At 39.3% G+C, this 17,754-nt stretch overlaps 1 protein-coding gene across 1 annotated transcript; it reads left to right on the forward strand.

Annotated features, from left to right (window-relative positions):
* Nucleotides 1-209: 209 nt before the first annotated feature.
* On the forward strand, nt 210-17,113 carry LOC149309216 (outer dynein arm-docking complex subunit 4-like). The gene is made up of 12 exons (XM_089531201.1): nt 210-335; nt 1,716-1,847; nt 2,311-2,464; nt 3,330-3,391; nt 5,417-5,579; nt 6,937-7,161; nt 7,579-7,786; nt 10,394-10,480; nt 11,757-11,953; nt 12,994-13,094; nt 14,376-14,454; nt 16,143-17,113. The coding sequence occupies exons 1-12, from the start codon at nt 222-224 to the stop codon at nt 16,484-16,486; spliced, it is 1,866 nt and encodes a 621-aa protein (XP_089387327.1). The 5' UTR covers nt 210-221; the 3' UTR covers nt 16,487-17,113.
* The last annotated feature ends 641 nt before the right edge of the window (nt 17,114-17,754 follow it).

Consider the following 17,754-nt stretch of genomic DNA (forward strand, 5'->3'; position numbering starts at 1 on the left):
AGAGATACGCCCAGAGAAAGGAAACAGATTAAATTTGGGCGGGAACAGGCTCTAACGGCCCCCACAGGCAGCCAATCAAGGACTAGTATGCAAAAGAGCGCATCCTGGTGTGTTGCGAGGCCTTTTTGACCCCTCGGAGCTCCCGTAGGGTTCCCGGAAGTGGCGCGGTCGCTAGGCAACGCGTTGCCTAGCAGCGGCGTGGAGTCCTCCGCGGCTTAAAGATGGCGGACGCGGAAGGCGAGGCTTTGCGGGGGACCTTCCCCAGCTTCATGGCGGAAGGAACAATACTCAGCCAACGCGGGGAGCTGACCAAGGCCCTCGCCTGCTACACTTATGTGAGACATAGGACATATAGTCCGTCCGCACTGCAGCAGTAACCCGGTTTGATACCGCTTTAACCTTGCCGTAGCTCAAGGCTGTGGAATTCTGGGAATGGTCGCTTGTTGTGCCCAGAGATGAGCCACAACATATTATTATTATTATTATTATTATTATTATTAATACTAATATTATATTTTATTTATTATTATAATTATTGTAATTATTACTAAGCTTTATTTATATAGCTTAATAATAATAATACATATTTTATTTAATATAATAATTATTTATTTATTTTATTATTTGTTTTATTGTTTGTTTTATTTATTATTATTTATTTTGAGCATGACTATTTATTTATTTATTTATCTATCTATTATTAAAAAAGGAAACATCTAGGGGTAGCCATGTTGGCCCTATAGCAAATCCAATAACATCCACACCGTGATACCTTTATGGAGCCAACCAAAATGCATAATTATACTTGTCCATAGGGAAGCATTGGAGGATACTTCCCATAGAGAAGCATTGGAGGATATTTGCCCATAGAAAAGCATTGGGGAATACTTACCCATAGGGAAGCATTGGAGGATATCCAGTAACACCCAAACCATGATACCTTTATCAGGCCAACCAAAATGCACAATTACATGTTGCAAGCTTTCAAAGTCACACTGGCTTCTTCATCAGGCAAACAGGAGAAAGAAATGGAAGATGTTAGTCCTAGGCCTGCATTTTCTGTTTCTGGTCTTAGTTCAGATGGTAGGGAGGAGGGCTATCTGCAGGCTGGCACCTCTCCCTTTTTTGGCCATGGGGTCACTGGGAGATTTTCAAGTCAAGGAAACTTAATGTGCATTTGCAATTCAAAGAAGATGCTTCCTTGGAATCCAGCTTGTCTCCTTCCTTTGTGAAGCTGCAGGCTCCTTTGTAAGTAGAGAACACTGAATTTCTCATGAAGTCTTCATTATTTGCATCTGGAAAACTTTAGGTGGTCTAAGGCAAAGCATGACAGTTTTGTCCAGTGCACCTAACCGTGTGCATGTTTGAACTTACACACCATCACATCTATCACTTTCCATCTTATAGCTGGATATGTTTTCAAGTATCGAGAAGAAGAGTGTCAGACGATTATGTTTTCCAAGCCTGCATTTATCAAAAATGTAATTTAAAATGTAATTTAAATTAGCGCCACTGTAAAGCAGGCTACTTAAAAGGAGTTTAAAACAGTATCAGGAGTGAATCAATTCTGAAGGAAGTTTGGCTTTCAGAGTTATGGGAATAATGTAATAAAAAGTCTCTATGTTATCTGTGAAAAGGGAAAGGATATGGAATGGTCAGTGAACTACTATGAACAACATACCATTGACTGTGAATGCTGTATATTTGTGTGTTAGGCCTTGCAGATCCAGCCAGAGGACAGGAATTGCCTTGTTGCCCGTTCAAAGTGCTACCTAAGACTAGGAGATACGGAAAATGCCTTGAAAGATGCAGAAGACTCCCTGGCAACAGACAAGGAGTTTACCAAGGTGGGCAATTGGTAGATAGAGAGGCCTACTCTAGCCTTAAGGGCTAGTGTACTCAATTTCTCAAGGAGTATTTGGATTGATATGATGGTGGGTGCCATGGATATTTTTCTCCTCTTCTCATCCCACAAAGAAAGAAGGGCAGTTATCAACTGGATAAGAAAAATATTTTGTAAGCAACGTATATTTGAGGTTCAGTATTACAGTTGGCTTGGAGGTGAGTTCCTTGATAGGACTGTCATCTGATTAAGGAGTAGATGTAAAGTGAAGGTAGAGAGGAGATGATATCCTGGGATGGTTGTCTAGTGATCAAACTCTTCTTAGAGTTGGCCACATCTTGGAAATATTGGAAGAAGCAAAGTAAGGTAAAATTCTTCTTGTTGTTGCTTGCTGTTCATACACATATACTTGATGACAATGTATGGTTTTTTTCCCCCCTGTCCAATAATTTTGTTCTTTGTTACAGGGATTGTATCAGAAAGCAGAGGCTTTATACACCATGGGGGACTTTGAATTTGCTTTAGTCTATTACCACCGAGGCCACAAAGTTCGACCAGAGTTGCAGAAATTTAGGCTGGGCATTCAGAAATGCCAGGAGGCAATAGAGAATTCTGTTGGAAGTAAGCCATTTGCTTTTTATTGCGGAGTAATTTTAAATCCATTTTCGCTGGCTAGAACTTGACTGAAAGGACCTGCATAAATAAAAGGTACACTTAGTAAAAATAAATACCTACAGTTAGATATTTAGAGTCTTTTTAAAGAAAAAAGATATGCAAGAAATGGAAATAATAAGAAGGATACTAACAGTGATGGAAGTATCCTTAACAGGGATATTATTAGGGATAGGGAGGCAGAACACAGTGTTGAGTGAAGGATTTACTTTTAAAACAAACAAACGAAAAGTTAATTCCAAGGAATTATTTCTATCATTTATACTTTTTTGAAGTGAGTTTTTCTACTTAAATGTAAAATAAACTCTGGATTAAATTTATGAATACTTCAGCAGAAATTGCTTTGTGTCATGAAAATCTAAACAACATTTTTCACTTTTTATAGTGTATTCTTAACGAGTCACAACAGGTGGAGTGAAGAGCAGGACCCTTTCAGGAGTGACCCTGATCAATTCAGACTTTCTTCTGAAAGAGATCCAGCCTCTGTTTTCTATCTTAAAAGACAGATATGCTGTAAGGAAAAGGCAAAATAACTGGGAAAGATTCTAATCTTTAGGGTAGAATTCAAAATAAAACAAATATCACATGCCTGAGTTTATGGGAAGTATGGCTTGTTCACATTTCGATTATTTTATGCCATTGTAATAAAACAGCTAATTTGGAAGAGGTACAGGAAGGGGGAAGTTAATGTGATATTGGAATATTTGCTTACAACTTAAACATGCTGTTTTCCAAAAAGTTTGTTTGCCATTGTTTGTAGCAGGTACTTTCTATGTATTTTCTAACCTCTTGAGGGTATATTCTCTGTTCCTAGGCCCTTCTTCTGTGAAACTGGAGAACAGAGGAGACCTCTGCTTTCTGAGCCGTCAGGCAGAGGTATGGTCTCACCACCTTTTCCCAAAGTAGGTGTCTGACCCTTCACTTAGGAGGGAAGAGAAATCATGGCAAGTGGTCCAAGGCACTGGGAAAGGTTGGGGAGGGGGTAATCATGTGAGGAATTACAGATGCTATAATATTAAATGGTCTGCTTGAAGGTAATGTCCCACTAAAGATTAAGCAGTGCTTCTATCCCACTCCAGAAGCAGGTTGGTCAGGATGAAAAATTAGCAGCATAATTATGATAAGACTGAAGTGTTATAGCGGTTGTCTTTCCCCAAAGCAAGCTTTGGGTAGTTGTCCTTCAAATCTGTTTGGTCTCTTCTGTAGCATCTTATTTCCTAAAAGGCTTACAGATCTCAGGGCCCTAACAGAGCAAGCATGGCACTGTAGGAATGAAGTAGGGTTGAGGAACAGCTTGAATCTCTTTATCTAGGTTATCTAATGTGGGAGACCATCAATTTTGTTTTTCTACAGATATCTGGACTAGTACTATATTTGTGCCCATTGGCTACAACTGTTTCTTTTCCTGTAAATTTGCCATGAACTAGCGGCTGTTGGTTTGTGGACAGGCATCTGTCCATGGACCACCGCTTTGAGTAGCACTGTCCTAAAGGGAACTTAGCAACAGTCCAGTCAAATCAGAGGTAACCCATTGATACTGTTAAATATGCCACTGTCCAAATATATCATAGAATCATAGAATTGTAGAGCTGGAAGAGACCGCAAGGGCCATCCAGTCCAACCCCCTGCCATGCAGGAAATCACAATCAATGAATTTTTGCACTGGGGGTGCAGATTTCTGCTCTTCTGGAATGTATTTATTAGAGCTTAAACAACGATGCTAAAGCTGGTGTTGCTTCAAAAACAAAACCAAATTTGAGATTTTTTTTGAACTGAAAATACAAGTGTGTCTGTGTTTAGACAGGACATAATATCACTTGTAAACATTTTGCCACTTCCTTCTTGCCAAGGAGAGGTGTGCCAATAATTTATAATAGCTCCTGCTCAAATGGATTCTAGGAGTGAAGTTCTGAAGTTTCATATGGATATGAATTTAAAATTTAATAAACTTTCGTTGCAACATTCTTTTTTGTTTCTGTTGAAGCTGGTTTTAAAACAAAGTGATGATGATGATGATGATGATGATGATGGTGATGATGATGATGATGATGATGATGATGCATTCATTCAATCTACTAGAGAGATCCTCCACCCCTCTGTGTGAGAAAACAGCATGAGGGGACTTCCTAGCCCCACTGTATTATGGAATGGTTTTCATTTTTCACCTGTGTTTTAATGGGAATAAAATGTAGGCAGTGCCATAGCAGGGCAGAAGAATTATGAGAATAAGTGATAGCAATTAGACGTGTTTAACTTTGGCTTATGTCCTAAGTCTTAAACACACACTTAAATATTTTTCATTTAAATCAGTGGATTCTGAAAATGCTGAGTATTTATGTGTGCTTCTATTATTTAGATTGGTTTTTTCCTAAATTATTAAAACCTTTGTATATATGGACTTCACAGTATAGCAAGTGTGCTATTTCAAACCACAGTACATTTATATGTGAAGAGAGATATGAACTTCCTTGCTTATAGATCATCCTTTTAATGTCAATGCTACTTCCGAGGAGGAGTTACTAAGGTTTAAAAGTCGATATCATAACACTTTGAACCTTTTCAAATTTTCTGTCCACAATAAAGATTGGAACCCCCTTCCTTTCTGTTATTCTGAAAATTTCAGGATTCTAAATTTACTTTAATCTATCTTGCTCCTTTTATTCTGTGATAGTTTTTCCAAACAGATCTCCTTGTAGTCTGATTTGTACCCGTTAAACACTTTTATATCCACCTCATGTCCTATGTTGGGTAAAAGGCAGGATATAATTAGTTAAATTAATAAATGAAATAAAGAATAAATGCATTGGCCTACCAAGATCCTACTTCACAGAGGAGTGCTACAGAAAAAGCAGAAGTTTTTGTCATTGTAAAATCTGTTTCCGTAATTTTCTGTTATGGCAGAGTAAAAGAGCAAAACAGAAGCTTACTATCAAATTTACGAAAAAGGATGCTAAATATCTAAGTAAACAACAGCAACCTGCGAGGAATGAGAAGACTGAACGGCAACTCCTTGGAGAACTCTATGTTGACAAGGCTTTTCTGGAGAAATTGCTCAAGGATGAAGGTTATCTTTTTCTCCATTTTTTATTGCTGGACATGGGAGCGTCGGACCTGTGAGTCTCCTCAGGTTATTTACTAGTTGCAAGCTGCCCTCTCCCATGACTATGATTGTGGGTTGCAGAGGTGGCATGCTTTAAAGAGATTTTTCTAACCTTTAAAACTATGTTCTTGGGGTTCTTCAGTGAGAGTTCTTCAATAAAGGCAGCCACACTTCCATGAGCAACTGCTGGCTTGTTGTACATCAGCAATGTACAGCTTCAGGAGTGTGTAATTGGGAGGCTGTACACCGAATTCATGAGGTGAATAGCAGAGTAAAAAAAAAGATCTAGTTGGTGCTTCAGGTAAATTGTGTCTTTGTTCTAAAATGCTCCATCATTCTTTGCAATTTGCAGACTTTCCTTAATAGACAAATGAACACAGAAAGTGTTCTTGAAGGTAAAGATTTTGAAAGCCATTGCTCTAAGGGTTATAAACAGCATGTCTCAGTGAGGTTTCCTACAGACACAGCATTGCTAATACTCGGAGGCATATGCAAGGAGGCTCAGGTATAATGCCAAAACATAATTTAACATTACATGTATGAGCAGCAATGAACTTTGGCAGTACGACCTTTCTGCTCCATTCACATGCTTTGATGCCTTTCCACTGATCTTGGTTTGAGGCAAATGGTAGTTTGCCATCTCATCTGGACTAGCAGGCTGTGGTTTTCTCTTGCTCAGCAAATGAAAGCTGGATCGTGATTTTGGGTTTGCAGTTCAACCATGGAGTTTGTTGCTGCATGAATGGAGCAAATGATGGTTTGTTTCAAACTAGGATGGAAGTCAAGAAATGAAGCACCAAATGGGAAGTGGGTGACTGCGTGAGCCAAAATTCATATAACTTCACCCATGGTTTCAAATTATGTATGAATAAACTCATTTTTTAATTGCTATGTGCCTTGCTTATGTTCATACTTGATGATAGGATATATATCTTTGATTAATAAACACATTAATCAAATAAAATCTAGTGTTATATGCTGAACTGATACTGCGGTGTTATAGAGAATAAAAAAGCAATATAAGAAAGATAAAAAAGCTATTTTAAGTTACTGTAACACCATAAATCAATACATATAAAACACAGCAGCAACAGCCTTTTAAGTGATACTTGGCATACAAATTTTGAAATTAAAAACAGTAGTATTTTTATTTGTTCCAAAAAAACCTAGTGACAAAAAAGAGAGAAGAAAGAGAACATTCATCCATCTCAGTAAAGACAGAGTTGTATATTCTCCGAAGACATCTACCTGAAACCAACCACTTTGGTATACTATCAATTGAGCCTTTCTTTTTTGCTCTGTTTATTTTCCCTTCTGGCAGACTTGATCAAAAGCACTACAAAGCAAGGGGTAACTGTTGGCAGCCTGATCCAGGAAGGACTTTCTTATCTGGACACCCGCACAGATTTCTGGCAGCAGCAGAAACCTATATATGCCAGAATCAGAGATCGAAAACTGATGCTGAAGAGATGGACCAGAGATCAAAAGCGAAAACCCTCTGAAGTGGCTAGATACATCCTGAAAAGCATGGAGGACATTGATATGTGTAGGTGAAGAATATGTTGATGGAAAGAAACTGTTAGAACTTTATTTGTAGGATTATTTAACTCTTCAAATGACGGGATTAGACCAGAATAAGACCACTGAGACATTTCCATTCAGAGCAGACAGTATTGGGCTACATATTGTTTCCTTATGCTGAATTACAGAAAACCAGAAGATGCTTTTTGGATGTCAGACTAGCATCTGTCTGATCTGGCATTCTGTTTTCAATATTGGTCCGACAGATTAGAGATCCTGAAACGATGTTTGTACTAATCATAGCCATGCCCTGTGGTTTTCTGGGGACCAATAACTTGAATGAGAAGTCAGATGACAGGAGACTTAACTGAAAGGAGCAATTAATCTGAACATAACATATCTCATAGGCCCACTCATGTTCTCTCTTTTTCCTCCCCTCAAGTGCTAACCAGTGGTTGCCCTGAAAGAAGCTGCCAGAAAGCTGAGCGTGTGCTGAAAAAGATTCAAGGCTGGTCTGATGATGAAATTCCTAACAGGAATGAACTGATTGGAAACCTCTACAGTTGTATTGGAAATGCTCAGATTGAGATGGGAAACTTGGAGGGAGCTTTACAGAGCCACCAGGTGGACCTGGATATTGCCAGAGAAAAGTAAGGATGTAGCAGCCACTCTGTTTGCACTTGCTCAAGTATGACTTCTCTTACTGGCATCCCTTTCCACATGGCCTTGTGTTCCTGATTTTTCATGAATCCAAAATTGTTTGGATTTTCAGCCTTCTTTGAAGGAAAGGAAGGGGGGACCTACAAAGCAAGCGTTCCTAGTACTAATGGGGAAAAGGCCTAGAAATTAGCTGAAAATAAGGGTAAATCAAAATTGGAAGCAAGTTCCAGGTTGCCCACAGCACAATAGTACAGGGTTGGAAAGAGGACAGGGTTAAAATTGTCCTCTCCTTACTCCTGTCCTACAATTGCCTTGGATCCTGTACAAGGAGAAAGGCAGGATGAAAATAAAAAATAAATAAAAATAAACCTATCAATCCCTTAAATTCTTTTCTTTCATTTTCCCTTTCTTTTTACCCCCAAAATCAGTGTAATGAATTAATGGGAGCAAAATGATCAAATCTGGAGGTTTACTCATCTGGTATAATAGAACTAGAGCACTGAACTTGAGTTCTTTCATTCCAAACCCAATTTCTAACAATCTACAATATATATTTGACTTAAAATGTAGTTTAAAAAATTAAATAAATGAAAGGAAACTATTGGGAACAAAAAGTACTGTTGGAATCATGACTAGATGAGTGCATCCAGTTTTGACCACTACATTGCAAACATAGATTAACAGTATTCAAAAGGAGTGTAAAAGAAATCATTTTCAACATTTGAGATAATTAAGAACTGGTTATATTTAGTTTGGATGAAGCACAATTACTAGCTTTTCATTCAACAGCTGCCAAAGTAATTTGCAATTCTTTTCTATGTGAGATTTTAAAAAAAACTATATTAGCATATCTTTTTTTAAAAAAAGTAAGATTTTTTTTTTAAAAAATGGGTTTTTTGGTAAACAGGATACAATAATTAGCATAGAATGGGATAAATGAATGAATAAAGGTAAATAAATCTTTTGCAGATGTAGATGTCCAATGCTGCTATCAATGCCCTTCTTCAAATGAAATGAATGGCTGGTGATTTTTAGCCTATTGCTGTGTTACTTAGAAAGTCACTCTTCTGGCATTTTCAACACTAGTCAGTTATTATGCATCCTGCTTTGGGACTTCTGAATTTATGTACATTCACAAGTAGAGGCAGAACTTGTAGGACAGTAGGGTGAATAATCGCTTCCTAGTATCTCAAAAACAAAAGGCTCAAATAGCCAAGGCTTGGAAAATGGAGTAGACAGGAAAGAGAGAAGGAAAATTAAACAGTACTTTGGAGTATGGTAGACACTCCTTCATTTGAGGTCTTTAAAAACTGATTGGATGGCCATTTCTCAGGAGTGCTTTAGCTATCTATACCTGCATCATAGCAGGTTAGACTACATAGCCCTTAGGATCTATCCTAGTTCTGTGAATCTGTGAAAAGAAGCAAGATAATTTTTGGTTTACCCAGCTGAGGTCTGCATGTGGTCAGTGCTTCACTGGGAACCTTCCTGGAGTATCCTGGTTGGCTTAAATCCTAGCAGTGTAAGTAACAGTGGTATAAGAAAAATCCAGACGAGCAGTTGAGACACCGCTTCAGCTAAGGTTGAAAGCTTGATTAAGCTATTATAGTGAGGCCTTCAGAAAGCCTTATTCTAATTCTAGTCACAGGCTACTGACTTATATATCTCAAGAGGCAGAATTCTTGTCTGGTCTGCCCTGTATTCCTTCTCTGTTTTGTCCTTGCTACCTTGATTGGCAGTGAGATCAGGTGGACAAGGATATGAAGTCTTGTCTTCAAAGATTACAAGTTTTATTTTTTAATAAATATTTTTTTATTATTCCTTTAAAATAAAATACTAAGAGATAACAAGAAAAAACAAACGAGAATCCAAACAAAATACTCACAAACCAACAAAAAAGTTATACTTGCATACAGATCGTCATACTAAATAGGTTGTTTAGCATCATTATTAACTTTACCTCTATGACATTACTCTCTGCCACTTTAGGATTACAAGGTTTAAAGGCCAGTTTTATGAATGTCATTATTGGCTGGGCTATAATATTTATAGAATGATTGTGCACTCTACTGGTTAAAAAGTTCAGGACAAAAGGTTCAAGACACAATTGTTGCCATATGTAAGATGTAAAGGATCAAACATTTATGAGCACCCTCTTCATCTCTTAATTGTATTATTTCTTAGTCTCCTCCTCAGTTGGCACTCTGTAGACTAGAATTCAGCAAATATCACTATGTATTAATGCTCTACCATTTCGTCCCTTGTCCTGTTATTATCCATATTTGCAAACTGATCAGTGATTGGAGTGCTTTTATAATACAAGCAGCATGACTTTTTAAAAGAGGTCCTGTAGTACAGTTCCTGTAAGTTTCCCTGTCAAATTTTAGAGAGTAAGCAGCTTTGAACAGGAGCTTGTTTTCTTGCTGATCACTTCCCAGCAAGGTGGAATACTGTGCACTTTGATGGTGCAGTAAGAATTAATTAATACATAAGGGGCAATGTACCAGGTTGGAGAAGGAAGGTGATCCAGAAATGAGCAAGGATGTTTTGAGCTAGCAATCCATCTTTACGATCTCTTACTTTTGTCTTTGTTGCAGCAACCTGACTGATGCCATTTCCAGAGCCCTGGACAATATTGGACGAGTGTATGCCCGCATGAACAAGTACCAGGAAGCCATTGAAACGTATGTTGAAGCTAACAGCTAGCAAGGCATCCTTGTCTTTTGCAGTGAGGATAATCTAACATAGAGTGGAATTATCTGGCCCTCTAGATCTTGTTTAACTGTAATTCCCAGCAGTGTATCCAGTCATAAGGAATGCTGGTAGTTGTAGTTCAACATCTGAAGGACTGCATGATTCTTGCCTCTCTGACCCTGATCTAAAGTCAACCAATTTACTTTAGCTTAGTTCTATAATACTATAAACTGAAAATGATTTAACTATCATGTGTCTCTGTTTGAAGAATCAGGAATATGTAAAAATATGTAAACAGTGAAGTCTCAACACCCTCATACTTTTTCTTATTACAACTCCTTCATAGAATCAATAACAGCTAAAGGAAATAATAATAATAATAATAATAATAATAATAATAATAATAATAAATTTTATTTCTACCCCGCCCTTCCAAGAAAATGATCAGGGCGGCTTACAAAGTTATAAAAAACATTACAATATAGATAAAATTCAGTCAACAGCAATGACATACTAACAACTTGGTATGCAGGGATAATTGTCAATAATGGCCCTGTCACATAGAGATAAGGGAATGGCAATCTAGTATGATGGATCATTTAGTGCAGAGGTGGACAACTTGAAGCCTTGCAGATATGGATTCCGAATCCCATTAACCCCATAGCTAAGACAAATGATCAAGAACGAGGGCATTTGCAATGAAATAACATTTGCAGGGCCACAGTTGCCCCACTCTTGAATGTCAGTGATTTTGCCAAAAAGACATTCAGAAAACCCTCCACAGAAAACTCTGTGGAAGGTAGAAAGGTTGTTCTGGGTAGGGATCATAACAAGAGTACTTTTTGTTGAACTGACAGCTTTTTCTGTTGGCATTACTTCTATATTTATCTGGCCCAACAATTTGTAGTAGGCTTTCCTCCTCATCCTCATCTTCCACTTTCTCCTCCTCATTTCCATTTTCCACTCCATCGATGCCATTGATTTCCAGCCCCGGCCTGTGAGGTGCCATCCCTTGGCTTCTTGGCCATGCCTCTGATTATCAGCATCTGAACCTCAGGAGAACCTGGCAACCTGGAGTAGTAAATATATGGAAATTAAAGGCAAGAGTTTATCATGGAGAAGGCTGGGTGCACTGTTGCTGCAGTGATTTGCCTAAGTTGGGTGGGGGGGGGGGGGCGGTGACTGTAGACAGGGGAGTGGACTGATGTTGAAAGTGTCTAGAAAGCTACCACAGCAGGTTGTTAATTTCTGTTTTATTTTGCAAAGCTGGGAAGAGAAGATTCCACTTGTGAAGACCAACTTGGAGAAGATTTGGCTGTTTCATGAAATTGGGAGATGCTGCCTGGAGCTTGATAGAGCTGCTGAAGCCCGGGACTATGGCGAGAGGTCCTTGCAGTGTGCGGAGGAGGAGGGAGACATTGAATGGCAGCTCAATGGTGGTGTGTTGGTGGCACAGGCACAAGGTAAACATCAGTCCTGAACAAAACTTAACACCTTTCTTTCCTAAAAGAGTTGTGTCTCCAGTACAGCAGGACTACTGGTTTTTACCAGGCAGAAGCTTATGCAGCTGCTGTGATATGGGATCTTCTGAGTTTGGAAAACTTATTTTTTGTACTACAGCTCCCTGAATGCTTTGTAGCTCTTTCCAGAATCTGTAGTTCTAAAAACCAATATTCTCAAGTGTCAGGAACGTCAGGAACAAACTCTTCTAGAACATGGCCACATAGCCTGAAAAAACCTCAAAAATTAATTTTCTCAAGCTCTGCAAAATTTGCCTCTGTTGAACTTCTATCTGTTCTTCAGTACAGGAACTTCTGTCAGCAAAGGTTCTGGCAAGTCTAGTGTGCATGAAAAGAAGGGCTAACTTACCATCAAGGCAAGCCAAGTGACTGTCTGGGTTGCCATAATTTTAGTGGCACTCACTTCAGTGTCTTAAAAAGACACTTTGCTTGTCAGCTAGGTTTTTTATTCCCTGTATTTCAGGGAACAAGCTTCCAGTATTTTGTGTTACCTGCCTTGGGCACAAGCACTGTTGTAGGATAAGGCTATCAGTGGCTACCAGACAGGATAGCTATATATGCCTCCAATGTGAAAGGCAGTATGTTTTTGTATCAGGTAACATGCATGGGAAGTTCTGTAGTGCCCATATCATACTTGTGGGCTTTGCATTGGATCATCTGGATTGCCATAGAGTGCAGAATGCTGGGTAAGATAAGTCTTTGTTGTGATCCAGCACGGCTCTTCTTAGCTTCCTAAAAAGTGACAGACAATTAAAAATGAAAATGAATAAAGAATGACCTGAAATTGGTTACACTACAAAATATATGAAAGCAAATAATTTACCCAGTTTCTTTGTACTCATCACAGACTTCCAACAGTCATCTGGCAATGTATTACATGGACAAAATATTATTTGCATAGGGTTCTGAAGTTCACAGCTTCTGAAGTTTTTTTACCTTGCCTTTTTAAGCAAAGAAATAAACCAAATATTCTTAATACACAGTGAAGCTGGAGAATTTCCACTTAGCTGTTGCATACTTCGAGGCAGCTCTAGAGAAGGCAAAGCGTATCCATAATGATGCGGCTCAGCAGGCGATCATCTTTGTAAGTGGCTGTATTTCCCAGGGAAAAAAGGTGTCCCGGGGTGGGGTGGGGGGAGTGGAACTGGGGGCTGGATGAATAATTATTTTTGGTAAAATTCAGGGCTTGGGCTTCCAAAAGTTATGGTCTCACTAGCTTTGTTGAAAGGGAGATGTAAGCCTATGATATTCTGACTCGGAAATCACAATCTCAGGGTAAAATGGCACCAAGGGTAATAGTAAAGGTATCACATATACATAAATGTGTGTAAGAACTGGGCAAATGGAATTGAATTGCTGCAGGAATAAGGCATAAGGTTTGGGCAGCAGTATAAAAAGTTGCTCAGAGAGAAGTAAGAGCAGCATTGGGTATGGTAACATTGTCATAGGCTATGTGGAAGGCCTTGTGCTGTTCCCAGTATGTTTTCTTGGTTTTGATTGGCATGAAAGCGGTAAGTCTAGAAAAGAACAATGGATGTGATTTCTTATATGTTTAGGAAAGGTTGCAATAAAGAGCAATATACACTCTGGGTTTTGAAGATCAAAGGAGGCACAGTCTTGCCTTTAAAAGAGGCTTAGGCAACAGTTCTTCTAAGAATTAATTGGCCATGATAATGAAATTGAATTTCCTTGTTCAGAGACAGTGTACCTTTCAGTACTAGATGCAGGGACAAAACTAATGAACATGATTACCTTCATTCCCTGCTTTAAAGGTTTCGTAGAAATTCTGTTTGACTCCTATTGGAGAAAGGATGCTTATCTAGAAAGATCTTTAGTTAATCTCAGCAGGGTTCTTCTAAAAACTGTGTACGCACCTGTTCCTGTGCCAGTGCCTACCAAGAGACCCGTATTGATCTGTCACATATCCTAGGATGTGGTTGAACACTTTTATTGATTCATTGAGTCCTCCTCTACAGTCTGCCTGGCATTTCACAGACATGATACTCACAACTCATCTGACCTGTGTAACAGTTTCCCTTCCCAACTTGTTAGTCAATTGGCTTATGTGTCACCACTTTCTTTATTATCCTACTGTTAGATGAAAGTCACAGGCAACTGGGCTTGCTCCAACAGCTGCATTCCTTTTTTTTTGCCATCTTCCTTTACACAGCATCAATTCAAATCCTCCAATATCCTGGTCATGACAGTCTTTTCTTACGGGGATACATACTAATAACAATTTTGCTGTGCACAGACTGTATATTCAAAAAGCAAGTTATGATGGTAGGAGGAGGGTTTCTCACAGGATCTGCCTGGTATTCATTTAGGTATTTTGCTTTTTTTTTTTTTTTTTTTTTTTTGGTAGGCTCTGGATGATACCAACAAAGGATATATTAAGGAGTTGAGAGAAGAACAGAAACGTGAGAGGATGCATGAACTGGGAGGTTGGTTCAAGCACCATGCTTTATACTTGGGTGGATGAAGTAAGGGCTCCATATGGCATCAATGCTTTTTTCGAGGCTTCCATGAGCCTACCAATTATCCAAAACATTTTTGAATTAAAAACAACAACAATAAAATACCATGTTTGTGGGGGGGGGGGGAAGAAAGCTGCTTCAGTGCCATCCTAGGGGATGTGGGGGAATTTTTTCATTTAGACATTTCAAAAAATGAAGAGGATTTTTTCATCAGGGGTAGTTGCCCACCTCTGTTGTATACAGATGGTTTTAGGCATTACTTTGCAGGTGTAAACAAATCAGCTTGTTAAACAGGGTCTGGAGTCAGCTAGGGTGCTGTAGGATAAGGCCTATCTCTTCACATAGTATATGTGATTTGTGAAATACAGTTCTGAAGGGGGGAAAACCCACAACGCTACAGACTAAATAAAAAGTGCTTCATTCCAGAAATGAAATTTAGAACGCGTCAAAACACTTTCAAGAACATCCCTGATAAACTATGAATGATGCCCAGATTTCCTAACAATGAAGAGGAGCAAGAAAAGGCTCCTCCACACACAACAGATGCAAAAAGCTGGTAATGGCCAAGAGTTCTAATAGTGCTAGGATGGGACAACCATGCTATTTTTCTAGATGTATAAATATTTTTCTGTATGTAAGGATGATGGAATGTGGGGCCCTCTAGATGTTGTTAGACTGCAGTTGCTAGCAGTCCTGGCTAGCACATCCAATGGTGATAAGTCATGAGTGTTGCAATCCAGCATCATTTGGAGGACCACATTTTCTCCCATCTGTTATGCAACAAAGAAGATGACAAATACAATGAACCCTGGGACTCTAGCCAGTGCTGGACTTTGTTCATGCAATAGTAATGTTTATCCAGTGTAAGTATAAATCTCTCTGGTTCAGCCCTCAGAGCACCCCAAAAACTTGCTCCAATGATCTGGAAAATGTTTCAGAGCATATTTTTAGCAACTTGAAATAGCTGCATGGGAAAGGGGATGAAAATACGAATACTTCTCTGACCTCACATTGTATTTAGGCCCAGTATTTAAAACCCCCATCAGTAAGCCCATCTTACTGACTAAGAAGTAACAAAATAGGCAATACCTACGGATTTTAAGTGAAAGACATGCCCTGAAAAATCCCATTTTTCTACATGGAACACATAGCCACTCTAACTGCATTTAAAATTTTAAAATGATTCACAGAACTAGTACAACACAGTAAGAAAAGGGGCTAATGTTTCTATATCAATGGAAAACTTCATAGATATCTCTGGAAGTGTTGTATCAAAGCTGACCAGTAGATGGTAGAATTTCACCATTATTTCCTCAATGTTGCGCAGGCAGGTTACTGTGCTTTTGCTAACTGTATAGCAGCTGCTATACTGCTAAATGTGTAGTGGTTAACTATACATTTTATAAATTATGTGTGTGTATGTGCCTTCGCGTTGCCTGTTGGTTTATGGCGAACCCATGGATTTCAAAGGTTTTTCTTAGGCAAGGAATAGGGGTTGTTCCAGTTCCTTCCTCTGAAATATCACCTACAGCATCTGATATTTGTTGGCAGTCTCCCATCCAAGTACTAACCAGGGCTGACCCTGCTTAGTGTCCAAGATCAGACAGGATCTGCTGTTTTTAGAGATCAGTTCTGAGGCTCTGTATCTTTTGTAGAATTCGAAGAGGAGGAGGAAGAGGAAGAGGAGGAGGAAGAAGAAGAGGAAGAAGAAAGGGAAGACAGCAAAAGAGATACCTATGATCTAAATCTGGAAGAGGACACCACAGAAGAAGGCAAAGAAAGGGAGGAGTCTGAGAAAACTGAATCGGAAGGGGAAAAACGGGCATCGAGCTCAGAGGGAGGAGAAACGTTTACATCTGAGGAAGAGGAGATACAAGACCAAGAGGGAGAACGGACACAAGAAGAAACAGAGGAGGAAGGAGAGAAACAAGGAGAAACTGGGGGAGAAACTCAGAGAACAGAAGAAGAGATTGACACAGAAAAGTCAAATATTTCATGATGAGGCCTCTGAAGATTTGCACACAGGGACTCTTGGTTTCTAAGCCTTGAATTGTCTGTCTCATGGTGATCATCCATTTCAGTCCACTGTCTTTTTTACCCAACTCACTCTTGGTATCTTGCAGGGCATTGAAAAAGAAACACTATACATCTGAGTATTTTAAGAGAATTTCAAGAGTGTAGGAAATGCATATATTTACGTAAGACCCTCAAAAGTCTAGTATATCTCTAGGTGATTTAGATAAAAAGGAACCGATTTGACCATTAAATATCCTTCAAACTTCATCTATAGTTAGATATTGTAACATTTGCTTTTCCTTGATCAGCTAGATTAATTAAGATTGATCTTAACTGCAAGCCAGCTAGTTTTTTGGGGCCCAAGACTGACCAATACATAATACATCCACAAATTATCTCTTTTCCTCATCAGTGAGCAACTGAGGAGCCCAGAGACTACTTTCCAGGTGGTTCGCCCCCCTCCCTAGTACTCTTGTTTTCATTTGGGATGGGGTGGGGTTAACAAGCAGAAAAATTCAGAGGACTACCTCTGTGTTAGATTAAAAGCAAACCTGGGTGAGTGTAGTCCTGTATAAATAAATCACAGATTCATTATTCTTATTTCCCAAGAATAATGTTGGAAGAAACGAAATCCGCTGCTGTTCTCCTTTACTCAGAAGGGGGGGAAACACCACTGCTACTACTACTACCACCGCATGGTTCTGCTCTTTCTGTCTACCCCACTGTCCACTCCCTCTATCTCGCCACTGTTTCTACCCACTCACACTCCTTCATTTGGAAAGAAGGAAGATAAGAGGAAAATACACTGCTGTTACTACCACCTGGCTGCTTCTAGGCTTCAGAGCCAAACTTCATAGAGTGGGCAGGAGGAGTGACTAAAATACAAGGGATTCCTGCTCCTTCCATACAGCTTTGCTCTGAAGACTCAGTGCCAGGCCTTTAAGAAGCAGCTGGCTCTGTACTGTAACAGTGGTGTGTTTTTCCCCCTTTGTTTTCCTTCAGCTTCCACAGGAGGAAAGTAGGAGGATAGTGGAAGCAACTAGCTGTGTATATGAGAGCCGGCTGGAAGAGGCACAGTGGTGATGAACTGCATCATGGCCTTATCACAGTGGCCCATTTTGGCATTTGCTTTCTTTTGATTCATTTCATGTTGGTGGGGGCACAAGTCGCTGGCAGACTATACATTCCCTACCCATGTTGTATATCTTGGGGCCTTTATTTAACTTGCTCCTAGATAATTTGGAGATGGGG

This window comes from Sceloporus occidentalis, unplaced genomic scaffold, assembly GCF_023333645.1.
Source record: "Sceloporus occidentalis isolate IW3139 unplaced genomic scaffold, rSceOcc1.0.p SCAF_7, whole genome shotgun sequence".
Taxonomy (NCBI): Eukaryota; Metazoa; Chordata; class Lepidosauria; order Squamata; family Phrynosomatidae; genus Sceloporus; species Sceloporus occidentalis.

Excerpts from the sequence above, each read along its gene's own strand:
- LOC149309216 (XM_089531201.1), top strand. The coding sequence starts at position 222 with ATGGCGGACGCGGAAGGCGAGGCTTTGCGGGGGACCTTCCCCAGCTTC. Across the intron at positions 336-1,715 it reads CCCTCGCCTGCTACACTTAT|GCCTTGCAGATCCAGCCAGA; the intron begins GTGAGACATAGG and ends TTTGTGTGTTAG. Across the intron at positions 7,787-10,393 it reads CTGGATATTGCCAGAGAAAA|CAACCTGACTGATGCCATTT; the intron begins GTAAGGATGTAG and ends TCTTTGTTGCAG.